This window comes from Geospiza fortis, unplaced genomic scaffold (genome assembly GCF_000277835.1).
Source record: "Geospiza fortis unplaced genomic scaffold, GeoFor_1.0 scaffold134, whole genome shotgun sequence".
Lineage (NCBI taxonomy): Eukaryota > Metazoa > Chordata > Aves > Passeriformes > Thraupidae > Geospiza > Geospiza fortis.
In genome coordinates, this window is record NW_005054396.1 from 936,343 (window position 1) to 954,627 (window position 18,285).

Below are 18,285 nucleotides of genomic sequence, written 5' to 3' on the forward strand. Positions count from 1 at the left end.
CCAGCCAGTACGGATGTCCCCTCTGCGGCCAGCACGGCTGCCCAGGACCTGTGCTGCCCATGGGGCGTGGAAGGCAGGGCCCTGCAGAGGCGGGAGCCCCCCGGCGCTCTGCTCGATTACCGCGGCTCCGTGGGGCGCATCCGGGAGATCTCCTCCTACCAAGCCGATTACTGGGCCTGTGCCATTCCGGATTCACTGCCCCCATCTCCGGACCGCAGCTCACCCCACTGGAACCCCCACAAGGAGTACGAGGACTTGCTGGACTACGCTTACCCACTGAAACCGAGGTACAAGCTGGGAAGGATACCGGAGCCTTTCCTCCATGACTCAGGAATAGGTCTGGACAGCTTTTCTACTTCTCCTGAGGGCGTGTCCAGGTCCACCAGCATCTACGGCAGAGCTGGGCAGGCTCAGGGAAGCAGAGAAAACGGACTTTGGGAGGTCGTGGCCTCTGCAGAGAGATTCTCTACCCCAAGGCCTGGAAAAAGAGGCTGCTCAGGAGCTGTCTCATGCTTTGAACCTTCACCTATTGCCAAAGCATCATTTGGAAGGAGTTCTTCCTCTCACCTTTCCAGAGGTTTTGCTAAGGATGTAAGGGTGGAATCATCTGGGCCAAGCTCACCTGGGCGCCCTGCTGCTGATGGGAGAAGCTGGGATACCAGAGGAAGCCCCTGCCCAAACTACACAGGGCAGGTGAAAAGCACCAGTAGGTTTTTACCCATCACAGGAGTGCTCCCCCTGAGGAAGGAGTGGGAGACTGATGAAGAATTTCTTTCCCTGCCTCCGAGACTGAAGGAGCTGGAAAGGCTGGCTCAGTTTTTGTCCAATCTTTCCTTAACTATAAGGATGCCTGGTCATGACCACCATAACCTTCCACATCACAGCACCAGCAAGGAGCCCCTTTCACCCAGATTGGCTCCTTTTGAAGAAGTGAGAGGTGGGGATGACAGAGGGAATATTGAGGGTTCTGCAGGGCAGTGGCAACACCGCAGCTCCCGAAAGCCCAGCTGGGAAAACACAGAATCGTATGGCTGGATCCACAGGGATCCTCCCTGCGGGCTTCATCTGCCAGCTGGTCTCAGGGACACATTGGATGGGATGTGCCTGAATGAACCACGGGTCAAGGGGCATCCAAAGAAGAGCCAGCAGAGCGAGTCCCTTATCCAGTGTGTTAAGGTAGGCTGAGACCAGAAATAAAGTTTATTCTGGGAAGATCTCACATAAAATGTGCTTGTCTTTCTGGCAGGATTAATTAAAGCTTCCCATTCTGCATGATGTGTCCTGCCTGGCAGCTGGTGGTAATTTATGCAGGGGGGCTCACCAGAGCAGATAATTCCTTCTGATAGAGCAAGAGCCCATCTCGCTTTCCCTGGGGCTCAGTGTCACAGGCCAGGCTGGGTGGAGATGTGGCACTCGGCTGGGTCCCTCAGCCCACACGTCCTGCAGTGCTGCTGCACCGGGCAGGAGGCAGGAGCTGCAGCACCTCTGAAGGGCTTCCTGATTGTTTTGTGGATTATTAAATTCGTCCCAGCACTGTGCTCCCACCCTCCTCTCCATCTTGTTCCCACCCCAGTGCTGGGACAAATTTGGAAACGATGCTGGGCTGTGTGCACAGGAGTGTTATCATGCACATAGCTGCAAACTCATCTCCTCCTCTGGTATGGAAATAACTCTGTTGATTTAAAAGCATCTTCTCTGTATTTGTCATGCCAAATTGCAATGCCAGAGGAAAGCACTGCTTTATGGCAAACTCCTGAGGAGCAGGAACAAGTCATGAGCCTGATTTTGGTGCCAGCAGAGGCCCCTGGGTTTCATGCAGCATCTTACAAAAATAATCCCTTACTGAGACGCTTTAAAAATAAATGAAAGCACTTAATTGAACGAGACAATCCCTTGGGGAAACCAGCTGCAAATTAACTGTATGGCTCTGGTGAAGAGGATGAGGATACCTCCTGGGCAGTGAGGTGGAGGCTAACCTCTCCTTCAGCCTGGGTGCTACCAGCCTCCAGCACCTCTCCATGCAGACATTTCATGGTGGCCCTCAATTCTTGCCACACAGTGAATGCTGGAACTGTTCGGGAGTTTAAGCTTTTTTTTGTCTTTTTCCCATTGACCCTTGGTTTCCCAAGCTTAGGGATGTTTGTGTTCCAGGGTCAGAGAGAAATGGGGAACAGGTGCTTTCCAAAACACCACTGGCTCACCTCTTCATGTCCCTGCACTGTCTCTGTTGCAGAAATAGATCAGTGACCCCTTTTTTATGCTTTGTTGAGCAGATGTTTTGCTGCCAGCTGGAAGAGCTGATCCATTGGCTGTACACCGTGGTGGATGTCACCGGCAGCTGGGTGCCACCCTCGCCGGATGCCGAGAGCGTGTTGGCATCGCTGCACCACTACCTGGTGGGTGTCACCCTTGCTCTGCTTCCTCCCCTTTCCTGTGCTGCAGGCAGCAAGCAGTGGGAAGCCAGGCATCACTGGAATGGTCCAGGGTGCTCTGCGTTTGCCAAGACAAATTTGGGAGCACCAGGAACCTGCTTGGCGGAAACTGCTCCCTGGGCAACCTGCCACAGGTGTGTGTTTCAAAAACCCTTCTAAGAAATGCTGCTCTTCTCCTTGCCGTGCCAGGAGTTCAGGAAGGATGTGGCTGACCACCGGAGCCTGACTGAGAGCGTGCTGGAGAGGGGAGAAGCTCTCCTGGACTGCATGGCATCGAATTCACCAGGTGAGGAGGAGCACTTGTGTGGGGCTGCTTATGGATACAGGTGATGCTGGCCAGGGCATCTGCCCCCCAAAATCCCTGACCCAGCCTGGCCAGCACCACAGCACACACAGAGTGGTTGCTCTAGTGATTTAGAAGAAGGGATTTCTAAGGGATGGGCTGTAGCTGCAGTCACCAAAAGGGTTTTAGAGGTCGAGTGCTACATTATGGATGGGCTTTCTTGCACAGTTCCAAAGGTTTTCTCTAAGACCCCCTATTTCTGCATCTTCATTATGAACCTGGAGCCTCCTGGGCAGTCCCCACCCCTTGCAAATGCTGCATGACAGTGGGGATGGGATGAACAGCACATTATTGATTTTTAACACTTGATTTCCTTCCGAAGTCTGCCTGGATGAGCAGAACTGTCAGCTCTGACAGACACTGAATTATCGCATTCCTGTCACCTCCATTCAGGCATTTTTGCTTTCCAGCTCTGAAAGACACGCTGGCTCTGATTGCCAAACAGTCAGAAGAGCTGGAAAGCCACGCAGAGCACCTGTACAAGTCCATCCTGGCTGCTGTGGGCCCCGTGCGGGGCAAGGACGTGGGGCAGGACAAGGGGAGTGCAGCACACGGCTGCTCCCTGGGTAAGCAGGGGCAAACCAGCCTTGCTGCAGCGGGCAGAGAGGGGAGGAAGCACAGGAAGAGACACACTCGAATTAGCAAACACCAGACATCAGGCTCCATTGTTATTTCTTTGATTCTGTTTGGGAAGCCTGAGAAGGCAGCAGGGACACTCAAAATAGATGCCCGGTCGTGATGGCAGCTCTGCAGGGACTGGGCAGGCAGGTCCCTGTCACTCAGGTCTGGGGGATGGCGGAAGTCCAGCACAGACACCTGCTCTGCCCAGATCCCTTGCACAGCACTGGGGAGATGAGGAAGGGATACATTTTGGTTTTGTATTTTCTCAGAAACAGTCTGGTTGCGGTATAATGGTGGGAAAGGGAAGCAAGTGATTTCAGGTATAGGGGCTGGAAAACTTGTTTGCTTATTTCTTGACCATCTCCCTTCAAAGAAAACTGGAGGCAAGTGTTTCAGGGGTGCCAGCCTCTTAGAAGAGAAAAACAGTGTCTTAAGTAGTGTTTGGCTTGTTGTGGATTTTGAATTGCTGCCTCTACCCAGCTGTACCCTCTGCACTGGTGAGATGTGGGAATAGAGCATGGGGGTTTCTTTCTTTGTCAGACTGCAGGCTAAGCACAGCACAAACACCTCATTTTATTTCAGGTGCTGCCTCTGTCAGACCTAGGCTGCGTTAGCCCATCTCAGGAGGGCTGAGAAGAATTGCAGCAAGCACCAAACCACCTCCATCACCTCTCCAGAGATGCCAAAATCTGTGTCCAGTTGCCCATGGGGCTGATTTCAGCATGGGTTTGTGCCATGGCTTGAGAAAGGTCCCCCATACAGCAGGTGTGCTGGGATGTCCAGAGTTGTGTAAGGAATGTATAGCTGGCCTTTTCTGGTTTGTTTTTTTAATGTAGCTTCCCTTTTTTTATTGAAGTGGGCTGTTCTGTGTTAGCAAAACATCAGAGCAGTTTTTTAACTGAGCAATCCATAGTGTGCCGTGCGCTCGCTAAGTAAAGCCGTGTGATTTTAATAGCCCTGTTCTCATGGTTTGTTTATGCTCGTCAAAAATAGGTGCGAGAAGCCAAGAAATAGCAACTCCTGGTTCTTGGGAGCAAACTGAAGGCCTCTTTATAACTGCCACTCCCTGCTGAAGCAGAGCCTACTTAACTTTCAATTTTGTTATTCATAAACACAAAAAGCTGTAATAATGAATCCAAATAAAATAATAAACAAGCGAGTTCAGGCAGGGAGAAGACAGGTTCTGTGTAACCTGCTGCTACCTGCTGCTGGCAGGAGCTGGGTTAGTGCTGCGCTGGTTTCTTGGGCTGAAGTTGTGCCTTCCCCCCTTCCAGCTACTGCAGTTAAGTCACTGCTGAGAACATTCATCAAGGGTTTCCACACCCTTTCTCCAACAGGAAAAGGGCAGCTCTGAAGCAGCATAAGGTAAGTGGCCAAAAAAAAGTTACAGAATGTTGGTACTTGGCTTTAATTAACCTTTAACCTGAACGGCGATGATGTATTCTGCACAAGAACACGATGATTTCCTCCCATTCCTATGAACAGAACAGAGAGAAGTTTCTGTTCTGTACAAGTAGAAGGTGAAAGCAAAGTTAAACTGAAGCAGTTACAGCAAATAATTCACTGGGGTGTGTGGGGGAGGGTTGGTATTCTCCTATCTTCTACATCCTTGGCTTGAAGGGCAAATTCTGGCCCATTGTGGCAAAAATATTCAATATTTCAGCTCACAGGTAAGAAACAACAGTGCATTTTCCCAGGAGTTTTAGGCCTGCTCTACCCTCATCACACAGCTCAGCCTGACACCACCAGGCTTCAGCACAGAACAGCACCAGCCCAGTGACCCATTGGTGACTGAGGGGGAAACAAAGAACCACCAAACACCTGGTGTAGCCCAACTGGTTTTGCAATGCTTTTATTACTGTATATATTAACATTGGTTTGGATAGTATGTAGCAGGCATCTCGACATTGAAGTTCATTTGTGCACTCTCTGCAGGGAAGATGTTTTACCCTCAACACACCTCCTTCTGCTTCACTTCCTGATCTCAGCAGCACTCACTCACTCCTGCTCCTGAGGAGCAGCAGGTCACATTTATAATGAATTATTCCAACAAGCACATCTCTACTAGAAAGCACATCACTTTATTGTGAAGGTCTCAAGTGGAAGAGTTCAACTTCACCATGACAATACTTTATGTATTACAATTGCCTGTTGATTTATGCAACTATGTTGAAGAAAGCTGTTAGCCAAAGTCACCCCCCCAAAAAAAAAATCAGAGGATATTTGCACCAATTTTAGTTTATACCTCACAACATACCTAGGCTATATTTTTACTATCACAGGGTGTATTTACTACTAGGGGAATGTTACATGGTCTTTCAAACATGAGACTATTTACAGAATAGGCTGAACATTTGAGTTTAGATAAAGCTGAACAATTTTACATGTATAGGAAGTGTTATAGGCTAGCTTTCCTGTGGCTTTTAGCTAGACATCAGGCACTAATGATTTGATTAGCTCTGTACAAAGAATCACACACCATCCAAAACCTCTTGGCTGCTGGTTAGTTCCAAATTGTTTGAGAAAGCGCCTACTTTGAGCAACAGTATGGTGGGGGCCTTGCTATCCCCATGTCACCCTCCTGGTGCCTTGCTGCAGAAGGGAACAGAAGCTAAGCTGTTGCACTAAGTCAGAAGGTATTGATTAAAAGAGGATGGAATTAACAGTATATAGAAAAGACATAATATACTGGTAGAAAGTCATACCTCCTCAAGGTTTCGCTGAAATCATTCATGTTAGGGAAATACTGTTCTCTCCCCTGCTGTGCAATGCTGACAGGAATTCCCTACAAAGAGTCCTTGAGAAATAAATTAAGTTCCAAGACTAAGTTAGGGAACTGTTGTACATTCAGAGTGCATTATGCCTCATGAACCTTGGCTGGGTGTTTCTGGTACAGCACTCGTGCCTTGAGCACCATGACAGCTCAGGCTTTGGGGCCACAGTCACTGGGCGAGTTGCAGGGAAGGTCTGAGAGCCATGGCTGCACACACAGATATGTTGTTTTGTGCACAATGCAAGCCTGATTTCCCCCTCAGCCATATAAATTAAGACAATATTTATCACCATACAGTTTGATATTACTTCCAATAAGTACAATATTTATTAAACATTTCTTCAGTTTTGTTACATATTGTGCAACAAATTACAATATTCTGCAGCCACAAATTATATGCAGAGTATGAAGAAACTATTAATCAGATAGTGTGATCTCTCCATTTATAATTCTACAAGAAGGAACTAGCAAATCAGATCTTACATATATCTTACTAAATTTTATGCATGGAAAGTGACAGACACTGTTGTGCTGTTTGATACAAAATGGCTAAACTTCATCTTCAGAAGACTAAACCTGACATCTAAACATGCCAATAGAAACATCAAAACAAAAATACATCCTAACCAACCACAGGAAACAGTCTGGTATCAGGAAAAGCAACAAGGATTACACGTTTATAAACCAGCACACAAAGGTTTAAAACAGTTCTGAAAATGAAGTTAGCTGTCTTGAGTCAAGGGAATAAAAAAAGTCAGTATTGACCATTTACAATCTCTGACCTTTGTGGAGACGGTAAGAATCTGTTGTAGTGCAGCTACATACAGTACAATTCAGGCAAATTTTTTTTTTCACTTGGGTTCAGATTGCAAATTCATTGTTGTGAGACAAAAGGGGAGAGGCAAGTTTTAGCAGCAACCTCCACTAGACTGCTTGACCGGAGTGCTCTGAATTTTAACATTGGACTTCTCTGCACCACCAGCTGTCGCTCCCGGACCCATTCGTTTTTTAATCTCGGCAGCCATGGTCATGAAAGACTGTTCTACATTTGTGGCATTCTTTGCACTGGTTTCCAAAAACGGAATTCCAAGAGAATCTGCAAATTCCTGCAAATTGAGAAACAGTGAACAGTAAGCTCATACACAGGTTCATACCTCACCTCATTTCCTGGAGCACCACTGGATAACTCACAAGTTCCTGGATCCCACCCCACACCCCATGTCCAGTCTAAGGATGAGTTGCAGGGCAGGAGGTCATTAAAACTGCCCCCATTTGTGGCATCAGGACACCTCCCTGCACTGGGACCTCTGTGCATGACAAACCAGAGCAGGGGCTCAGCCAAGCAAACCCACGAGTCCCGACATACCTTTGCTGTTGTATAGTCTACTACTTTCTTTGTGGTCAGATCACACTTGTTCCCCACCAACAACTTGTTGACGTTTTCACTGGCATAACGGTCTATCTCCTGCAGCCACTGCTTGACATTATTGAAAGACTCCTACGAGATAAGAGAACTGTAAGCAAGGCCCTTAATGAAGGGGAAAGTTCAGCACTATCCCTTTGGTCATGACCAGGAAAGAGTATGAAGCACTGCACTTATCCATGTGATGGATAAGTGATGGATCCATATGATAGATTCACAACCATGGGAGAGGACTCTAAGGCTGCCCAACTCCCCTGATGGCCCTGGGACAGGCTGGTCACCACCGGGGCCATTCAGCTCCTGTTCCCAGCCCTACACAGTCAGCCCTTCCTGCACTCTTCCCCCTATTATTCTTCCCTGCTCCATATATTGAATATTCTACATCTTCCACCATCTGGGGCTCTTCTTCCTCCTCTTGTAGCAGAGATAAGAGATGTGGCACACAGCTGAAACTGGATGGATCCCACATATTTACTAACCATCAGGTGTTAGATGCAAGCCACCTTGTTGCAGATATGCTGGAACAACCTCTGACTCCAGAAATGCTGGACTGATAATCCAGTTAGTGACTGAACACAAGTGTTCTTTTTCTATTAATTCAGGAAACCCTATACTTCCCAAGTGCCCTTCAAACAACTGCACCAGTTCTTCAGAGATCCTTTCAGAGAAAACACTGGCTCAGTTGTATCTTGCACCCAGGCTGACAATTTTCTGTTCCAAATGCCAGTCTTTACTGCAGACCACAGTTCAAGTACATTCAGAAATCTTTCAACAACTTCCATCAGTAACTCAGATTTCCTGCTACCAAAGGCAAGGTGAGAGGTATTCACACAGGACAATCAGTTACCTGTTCACCAAGTTTTAGGTTAAGCCTAAGATACAATTGCTTAGGAGCCACAAATCCCACTGCTCTTTATTTCTGTGTTTTATTCCAGCCAAACCAGAGGCAAAAACATATATTTAGCTTGATAAGCCTTAACACAGCCTGTAGAACTCTGTCTCCCTTAAGAGGTGGCCAGCTGTTAAATTCCCAATTTACTCATCAGCCTGGAGAAACTGCGGGCACAGGTTTAACACATACCTGATCTGTAACATCATACACAACTATGATGCCATGAGCTCCTCTATAGTAACTGGAAGTGATAGTCCGAAACCGCTCCTGTCCCGCCGTGTCCCACTGCAAGACAAGTGACAGGGTCAGCTCCTGCAGCATGGCTGAGCCAGAGCCCTACATGAGCTTCCAGAAACATGGCTCAGCAGAGCAGCCATCCAACTATAACCACAGCCACAGCCGGGGCTCTGAAGCTGTACACATCAAACAGGATTCGAGGAGATCACGTATTTTAGCTGAGAATTACACTTCGTACGTACTTTTCTAAAGTGCTCATTTGTTTGGTTTCAGCCAAGTGTAGTCAAGAGATCTATCTGGGAAAAACATTAAGCAGTTTTGACCCATGAAGAAGCCACGGTTCAATGGTTAGAAGAGCAAACATAAGCCAGGACTTGAAAACCTGCTAGGAATAAGGTCAGAGAGCTGCAGGTCTCTAACATGACCACTCCCTTCAATTTCCTTGGCACACAGGCTTCAGGAAAGGTATTTAAAGGCAACAACTCAAACCAAACTTGATTCCCTTCTCCTGCTGGCAGAGTTAAGAAAGGACATAAGGCACTTGACCTCTCTTCCCACCCAGGACAGGAGCAGGACTCACCCAAACATTTCTCTCCCTGGAGCTGTGTCAAAAATAGGGCTGGCTGTGTATTAAAAACAGAATTCATAGACAGATTTCAGCAGTGACAGCATTCCTAGTAGGCTGCCCTGTACTCAGGACAGTTACATTAGAGACTGGAAGCTCAAGCTTCTGGCTGTAAGCTGGACTCTGCTCCACAACACTGAATCCCTGAGTCATTGCCTTCAAGTCCTGAGAGCCTCTGCTTGAGCTGGAAGCAGTGGCTGACAAGGATTGTCTGACCTTGCACAGATATTAGATTTCATCACACCAGTCACCCTTTTAGAGTGCTTCAAGATTAAAGAATTGCCAAGTCTCTTCCCCTGTTTATTCCAAGTGAAAGGCCAAAAGCATAACCAGAAAACAGCGCCCAGTGCTAAGGCAGCCAGGCCAGTTACAAGCCTTTGTGTCAGTTTTTCCATTCAGGTCAACAAAAGCAGTTTCCAGCACTTAAGACAGTGCAGCTTGGTAGTAACAGCTGCTGTGGAATTCAGGCATCTTGGACAACTGTGTGGTATTCCTGCATTTACACAAATCCTGGCAAAATACTGTAGAGCTACACCAGTTTTGATATGAGAGCACTTCAGCACAGAATCTCCTCTTCCAGGCAAACAGCCTTGATAATAAGCACCCTTCTTTAAGGACAGTTAAGTCTTGCAAAAAACTGCCTCGCCTCTTGTAACAGGGAAAATACCCCTTGTATTTGGAAGTGTTTTAAAGTACAAAATGACCACCAATAGCTATGGACATAACTCGTGCTCCAAGAGACTGAAGCACACAGGAGTTGAAAAATACTACTTACTATCTGAAGCTTGATTGTTTTCCCATCTAGTTCTATAGTTCTGATTTTGAAGTCCACACCAATCGTGCTGATGTAACTTTCTGTGTACGTATCATCCTAGGAGAGAGAGTGAACATAAGTCAAGGCAGCTGCACCTCTTCTGCAGCCACCTACTTCATTATGCACAGTCAGACAAAGGTACTTAATTTCCTTGTAAAACCAGCCTGATCTCTCATGGCAAAGTCCAGGAGATGGCCAAGCATTTCCACCAAGTATTTACTTTTCAAAAACTCTGCAGCTTTTAAAAGCACCAATCAGCACCAGCCAAAAAAGCCTCTTTTCTGGAAATCCTGTAGTGTCAAGTCCCTGTGAGCTGCAGTGTAAAAAACAGTCTTTGCTCATGGTGGCAGACTGAAGAGCTACTTGGAATAACCACTAAAGTTATTGAAACACATCACATTTTTATTTTCCTTTGATAGTTTTTCATCTGTGTTACACAGCAGCTACCTAGAACAAGTCAGAGGCTCTGTCTCAGTCACACATGAGTGTCAGATCCTCTGCTGCTGCAGCTGGTTGCTAAGGCAGGTTAGAGTTACAGCTGGAGTGCTTGTGCTGAGGCCTCTGCTCTGCAGCCTGTGTGGATACAGGAGGGAAAGCACTGCCTCAGCAGCTTGCAGGGACCTGACTGCAGTCTCCCACAGGCCTTAAGGCACACAGAAACTGCTGGGTCAGTCTTTGCTACCTTCTAGTGATTGTCAGCTTGTCAGCATGAAGAAGGTTTCTACTCCTAAAGTACCCAAAGGGTAGAACTTCATATACAATGTACCACAAAAGACTTTATGCAACCAGTAGGTATCACAAAAAGCAAGGGATTCCTCTGGGCTGTGAATGGAAGACATCTTAGGTAATACATCCAAGTAAGAATAAAGTATTAAGCCTTTCAGAATGACATGACATTTATTTCCTTAGCATTTCAATACTCCAAAGAGTATGTTTGAAAAGCCTGAAGAAGTTTAACCTACAGCAGCAAGAAAACAGGTGTAGTATGCTGTGGTAATTCCTTATGTCAGGGTAAAAGAGTTTAGTTGGAAAAACACATCTCAAAAGGAAAAGGCTACTCAGCTGAAGAAACATCAGATAACAGAGCACAAACTTAAGCTGGCTATCAAAAAAGAAAAGCTGGATTATTCACATGAAGCCAAAATGAATTCAAAAGTATCTGGAAGAGAAGCAGGTTAGACCACTCTGGGAGTACTGCTCCAGCTGTGGTGTCACTTCCAACCCACTGCCTCCATCCTGTGAGCAGAGCAGGGGACAGCCTCCTACTGTTTGTCCTGCTACCAACTTCAGCCATAATGGCTTTAACCAAGGCTGTCTGTACACACCAATTATTAATTAACATTAATAATACCAGGTACAACAGGCTCACTCCAGAGGTGCCCAGAGGAACTGCTCAGGCTGTGAAAACAAAGCCATCATCTTGCAGCAGTGCCACACTCAAGTTTCTAAGTTCATGCCCCATATCCTGCTTCCCTCCTCTCCTCCCAGGGACACGTAAAGCTGCCCTTTGGCACAGACAGAGATAAGAAGTTCACTGGACTTCAGCTTTTTCTACTAAGAGCTATCAAACCCATTTTACGTTTTCTTGCTGACAGGAAAACTAGAGCCAGAACAGCTCACCAGCAATTTTAACATTCACTAAAGAAAGCAGAAGACCTTATTATTCCTAGAGTATTATTTACATTACTTCTCTGACTAAACAACTGGTAGGTCTTTTTACTGCAGATATCAAACTTCATCTGCTTGAAATGTTCTTATCAAGTAGTAACTGATCAAGGTCTGTACTCCTCATGCCTAAGGGCACACCCCCAGAATTCCTTCCATCCTCAGCATTCTACCACTACTGTAATGATGGAAGTTAAATTAAGGTACCTTGTTCTCAAGTAACAGGAAAATTAGAATTAATCTTAGCTGGACATATTATTGATATTATTTCTTTCCAATTTAGTGAAACAATTACATCAGATAGACACAAATTTAAAAGACAGGAGGAGTCTGCAATACTATACTTATTCTTTGGTATTATCAGGCCTGTCAGACATCAGCCCTGCTACCTGAAGGGAAGCTCTTGCTAAGTACCTCTTTTACACAGTTGCCAAGCATGATCACTTACTGCAAACCTAAGTAGAAGGCAAGATTTCCCAACACCGGAGTCTCCAATCAGAAGTAGCTTGAATAAATAGTCACTGCAGAAGGAAAAAAAAAAAATAGGTCACTTAATGAAAAACACTGTCAAGAAAGAAGTTCCTTACAGCCAGTATATTATGACTTTTGAGATGGGTAAATTAACTCACTGCTAGGGAAATCACCTACAACTCCAAGCTCATCTATTCAGTTCAGAAATTCACAATTTACTCGGTAAGGGAAGTGTGAGGTAGATGCTCTGAGCACAGCATTGTTGTGTGGAACTGTGCCTCCCTGGGAAGTTACTCTGAGGATAAGAGAGGGACTAGCAGCAGCAGTAGCACAGTCCTGCCTCAGCCTTTGTGGTCTAGCTGAGATGAAAACCATGCCTTGCAACTGAATGCAAGCCCCCCTGTTCGGCTGAGGAACTCTGGTTACACACAGGTGGTGGTAACAGCCTGCTGCCCTCCAGGGCCATTATCTTTGCTTCTCTGGACTTAGATGTTTAATTCCACTGCCCAGCTTCACCAACACCACGGAGCTGCCAAATGCAGCCATTTCTTTCCTCAGTTCAAGTTACTATCTTTAAGTTCCAGCAGAATGCAACAGCACAACTGAATACCCACCTTCCACAACAGACTATGAGCAGTGACCAATACCATACCTGCCTTCCAGGAATTAAAGCAAAGCTCAAGTCATTTCCAGATGAGGATACATCTCTGGGGGATGTCAGGTGTGGTATTAGTAATTCTCAAGATACACTGGAAGAACTGACAGATCTTGTGCTTAATGCTGAGTTTTCCCAACATTAAAGAATAAGCATAGAGTCACCGACCAGCCTATATTCACAATTCAAAGAGTAGTGAAGATTTCACTGTTGGCAAAATATGCGGTTTTGTGTTAGTCCTAAGACTAATGGGGAAATTTCATGCTAGAGAGCAAGTAACAGAGAAAAATAACAACCCACCACTTACACAAGTTATTTTGCTTCTCAAGTACTACACTAACTCATTCTCAGTTGACAACTCTTTGGCCCTGTAATGGCCCAGGACAAAGTCCTGTTCTCAACCACAACAGCCATATTTTTATGTTCACTTAAGCAAGGAGAGGTAAAGATTAAGGATATGTGAAGTGCCTGAAGTCCACTGTCCCATCTATTATTCCTTAGAATCGCCATTGTCTCTGGCTGGCAGGAATCCAGCCAGGAAACTGCATCCATCCCCAGCTGATAACTGCCCAGCAGATGGCCGACCACAGCCTCTCACCACTCCTCTGCTCAAGTGCCTCTCACCTGGCTGGGCCCAGGCTGCAGAACACACCCAGCTGGAACCTCCAGTCTCTGCAGCACTCCTGCCAAGACTAGAGAGGAGTCAGAAGTGCTAAATGTAGCAACTAATGACCAAATCCTTAAAAATGTACAGCTAAAAGCACTAAAGGGATAAAAAAAAAAAAGTCAAAGGATACCTAGCAGTTTACAGTCACAGAACTCACCACTCCACCTGTGAAATCATGTACTACCACAAGGCAAGATGGCTTTAGGAGAATGATAACTAACCCCAACAGTTCAGGGGACCTAAGGTACATTACCCCACAACCCACAGATCTCAGTAGGTTTGAGTTGGCTGAAGCACTACTACAGACCAGAAAACTTCTCACCCCCAATAATCGTTTGGTCCCCAAGAGCAGGAGAAACTCTGTAACCTGGAGACCAAAGTAAAGTATGAGGGCTCCAGGAGCTGCTCCACTGTTACACCTATGCCTTGCCTTCTTTCCCCACCACTGTGCCTCAGCTTTCACTCAGCTCCTTCCAACTTCAGCTGGAAGTTTGTGTTGCTCAGTTCCCTACAAACACAGAATTTTCAGCAAACCTGAAGTCAAATTATTACGTAGAGCTTGTAGCATGTTATAATCCCCTTGAGAATATTAAAACAGGAAAATTAGCACTGTATTGCCTTCAGTAAAATTAATGGGAAAAAAGTAACTCCTTCCTGATAGAGGTAAGGCTTCAGCTGTGGGTCTGAGATCCACTTAAAAACTTCCACTTGCTTCCAAGAGTAATTCAGGTTTCCCCAGGCCCCGAACATGAAAACTTCTCTTCCTCTGTCATTCCTCGTGCTAAAAGCAGCTCCCAGCTAAACCTACCCATTAGATCTCTCACCCTTCAGCAGCAAACAAGAACAGTAACAGTGGGTACACAGAACAAATGTTAAGCTAACACAATGAGACCTCAGAAGCCTTAAACACTGGATCTGGTATCTTTGCTATTGAGCTGTCCTCTCACTTTGGGCTTCAGTATTTCCAGAATCCTAGAGATATACAGCAGTCTTAAGCTACCTGCCTCAGCCTCACCAAAACCAGGGCCAGCACCAGGTGCACAGCTGGAAACAGCCTTTACTGAGTTAGCTCTGTCTCTGACCTTAGAAATGGGTGTTGTGTCACAAAAACCTAATTTTGGTGGGAAGACTTTCATCAGTTTGGGAATAGTGTAAGTAAGACTCTAGGAACTTAGGGTTTTAATATTTTAGAACACTCCATATTCCAATATTGTGGTGCCTTCCTTTCCAAGTACAGCTTAAAGCTTTAAAATGTACAGCTCCCAAGACCTTTTAAAATATAGCAGGTGCCTATTTAGGGCCATAAGAACCAAATGTGCAGTTTGTTAGAGTATGATGCTTGAGACAGCACTTGGGTACAGCAACAGTTTAAATCAAATAAAATTTTAAAAAGCTATAAAACTTTGCAGAAGCCTATTTTTAGACTGAGCTACACCAACAGAATATTTGGGAAAAGGGGTTCAACTGTAGCAATGCATCCAACAAGCCACACATGTTATGTTTACTCCTGAAGAGCCACACAAACATTTCTGAAGCCACTGAAGTTTGCTCTTTAAATCTGGAAGCATAAAACTCCTCAGCTCCTGTGGTTTAGAGAGCCTTCATAAAGCTGGCTGAGCTATGCAGCACAGCCCTCTCCATGCTCCTTGGGAGACAGTGGGAATTCAGGTTAATCATTCAATTATTTCTCACCATTTACATAAGCCAGTCATACTTGGGTCGTTTAAAGGAGCACACTGGAAGAGCATGTGCAGCAAGGCAGGTGGGTACGGTGAGTAAGAGTGAGGCTTTCAAATCCTCCCCATAACTTCCTCTTGCCAGAGAGATAAAGGACAAAGATGTTAAATGTAACTGCCTCTTGCCAAAAGAAAAAAAAAAAAAAAAAAAAAAAAAAAGCACCTCCAAATCAAGCTGAGGACAGAGCTGGCCAAAGCTGTGTGGAACAAGGGACCTGTGGGCCTCTAAGATAGTGCTGTTTATCTAATTTATATAAGGAGGCATGTGGGGATTTTTTAAATGCCAGGAAGGTTTTATGCCAAAACAGACAAGGCTAGGTAGTCACCTGTCTGCAACAAGAAGTGCTGGAATTGGCTTTAATCACTGATGTCAGCTGCAGGTTTACTGTAAACAGGTACTCACAGCAGCCTCAAGCCCCACTCTTTGTTCTACCACCCCAGACATTTTGAAGAGGTGCATGACTGTCACTCTGATTACACTCTGTCTGTGTAACTAAACAGAATCCAGAAGACACAATGCCACTTTGCATGGCAGATTGCTGTTTAGAAAGGTTAGAACACAAACACTTTCAGATGATTCCAGCAACCTAGGAGTTGTCACTCAATTGTCATCTACTAACCACCATCACCCAAGACTGAAACCCACCTCACTGGTATTCCCAAGCACTCCTGAAGAATGCAGAAAGAACCCCCCCAAGATTTGCTCCAAAACCCAGAGCTTCCTCATCTGTGCTGGAAGGTATCTAGAACAAGGTCCAGGCAGAACACAGATCTGATCAAGATTAACTCCTGATCCCACTTGGCTGCTCTGACCGGGCACCCCCCAGCATGTTTACGCTGCATGCAAGCTGCAGAAGGGCAGGAAATGCTGAACCTGACATGATCTAGTCACAACAGAGTCAATATTGACATTCTGCTCACTCAAACACCGGTAGGGAGGGAGGAACACAGGGAACACATCCCAGTGCTGGGTGGGCAGATGTTTTCAGAATTTAGCTTCCAAACACTAATTTTAGAATCACATCCACCCCTCTTCAGCTCCTTCACTCAATCTAAAAACTGACAGTCCACTTGGCTGTCCCACAGCCCTGAAGCTCCAAGGAAGCTCTCAGAAGCACAACTCCCCTTCAAACCTTTGCACGAGCAGGACCTAACCCGGTAGCTTTATCAGGAAAGCTGAAGGAAGTAGGTCTTTAGTTAGAAATTTTAACTAGTTATCCCACTGACTTCTGATGGAGTTCTGGCCCAGGAGAAAGGATTTGGGGCTGCAGCCTGATCTGAAGCTGGGATAGGGAAGCGAGAATGTCTTACATTATAGGCAAGGCACTTCTGAGAGGGCAAATGGACCTATCTCTTTACAGGGAACAGAAGCAGCAATGTCATAATCCCTTAAATCTTATTCCTGTTTTAACAGGGATCCAAGTACACACATCACAGTGACAGGTATTTTCTGTCCCTCTCACCACACCCTTCCCATCTCCTCCCCTCATCCTGCTGACACCACCCTCTCAGGAAGTGGCAATTTAACACTTCGAGTTAATCTCCAACTCCAGCTTTTCCTCTTTGTTTCACTTTCAAGAACTCAGCTGTGCTCACCACCAGGACCAAGCACTCTTCACCGAGAATGAGTCCTTCTGAAAACACTGACCTCAGCACTCAGTACCTCCTTGCAGGGAACCACCCTCTGCATCAGTCTAGAGGGCTGGCGGACTGCAAGAAAGGCAAGAAAAAAAATCTATGGAAAAAGCCCCCTCTAACTCATCTCTCAGTGGCCTAACTCGCTGCAGGCAGCTTTCCCACTACAGGACTCAACAGTCTGCAAGGTAAATTTAACTCTTGAGAGCCATTAGGACCATAGGGCACCAGCAGTTTATTGGGTTTTCATCCACTTCCCACCTCCAGTTACTGTTTTGGTGTCTTCCAAAGCTACAGGAGCCAGTTTGTGATGTCATCTTGCCAAGATGTAACTCGAGTTCCTGGCTGTACCTCCTGGGTGTCACCACCTCCCTCACTAGCCGATGACTACTTGTTTGCTCCTCAGATGATTTTCATGGACTCAGAGTGCTTGCAACCAACCCCACTGACGTAAGTGGAGAGCACAGGAGCCATGGCCACACAAGTCAGGAGCCTCAGCTGAGAGGACAAAACTGTGGGTGTCTTCCAAGAGCAGCGTTCATGGACATCCAGAGCAGCAAAGTCACACCACACGTGGATTTTAGTACCAGAACCACTCCAGTGGCATCAGATGTGACAGTGGCTTCACCACCCCAAACTGGGGTGCCAGCAAAGCCAGCATCAGTGAAAGGATCCTAAACACACCCTACAAGGCTGAAGGGTTGGAAGCGCAGCAGCCGATTTTTTTTAACTTTCTAAATTAAGCCCAAGTCCTTCCTCTAACTCACACAAAAAAAGTCTTGAACAAAATAAAGTTTATTGTTCCCGACAGCCTGGTGGGCAGGACACAGCACCCCGAGTTTCCAGAACAGTGACAACTCCGGGGAACAGAGCTCAGACAGCCCAACTCCCGAGCAGGCCAACTAAAGGAAAAGGCCATACTCACACAACGACCCTCCCAAAAACCCCTCGTATCATCACCAGGATTTCTCAGCAAGTGCTATTTCAGCTGGAAACAGCCCCAAGAGCGTTCTATTATCAAGTCACAGCGTTGCAAAATCTACATAGGCAAGAAGTGTTTTGCAAGAGCCATGTGACACACACATGACTTGCAGCTAAAGCGAAGGGTGGACCCCTGGCTACGGAGCCGCCACCGGCCGGGGGGATCGGCTTTCACAGGGCGCCGGTGTCCCTCCGGTCACTTGTTGGAGCCAAGGCCCCGCTGTGCCTTCCCGAGGTTCGGGAAAATCGCCGCGGCTGCGCCCCACGGCGCTGCCAGGGCGGCGGATGCCGGTTCCCCGCAGGGACCCCATTCCC

At 46.4% G+C, this 18,285-nt stretch overlaps 2 protein-coding genes across 2 annotated transcripts in view; one reads left to right on the forward strand and one right to left on the reverse strand.

Moving 5' to 3' along the window:
* CEP68 (centrosomal protein 68) overlaps positions 1-4,350 on the forward strand; it is an 8,343-nt gene extending 3,993 nt beyond the window's left edge. Inside the window, exons 3-7 of the mRNA XM_031060953.1 lie at positions 1-1,176; positions 2,274-2,396; positions 2,622-2,718; positions 3,186-3,341; positions 3,979-4,350. The exon at positions 1-1,176 is cut by the window's left edge and continues 219 nt beyond it. Coding sequence (XP_030916813.1) covers positions 1-1,176; positions 2,274-2,396; positions 2,622-2,718; positions 3,186-3,341; positions 3,979-4,010 — 1,584 coding nt within the window. The 3' untranslated portion in view covers positions 4,011-4,350. The remainder of the gene's footprint in view (positions 1,177-2,273; positions 2,397-2,621; positions 2,719-3,185; positions 3,342-3,978) is intronic.
* An 873-nt stretch (positions 4,351-5,223) lies between these two features.
* Positions 5,224-12,372, reverse strand: RAB1A (RAB1A, member RAS oncogene family; the record flags this gene model as incomplete). The annotated part of the gene is given in 6 exon segments (XM_031060947.1): positions 5,224-7,089; positions 7,092-7,275; positions 7,536-7,667; positions 8,674-8,769; positions 10,122-10,217; positions 12,274-12,372. Coding segments are annotated over 6 exon segments (666 nt in total), but the record flags the coding sequence as incomplete, so codon positions are not given.
* Between the last annotated feature and the right edge of the window lie 5,913 nt (positions 12,373-18,285).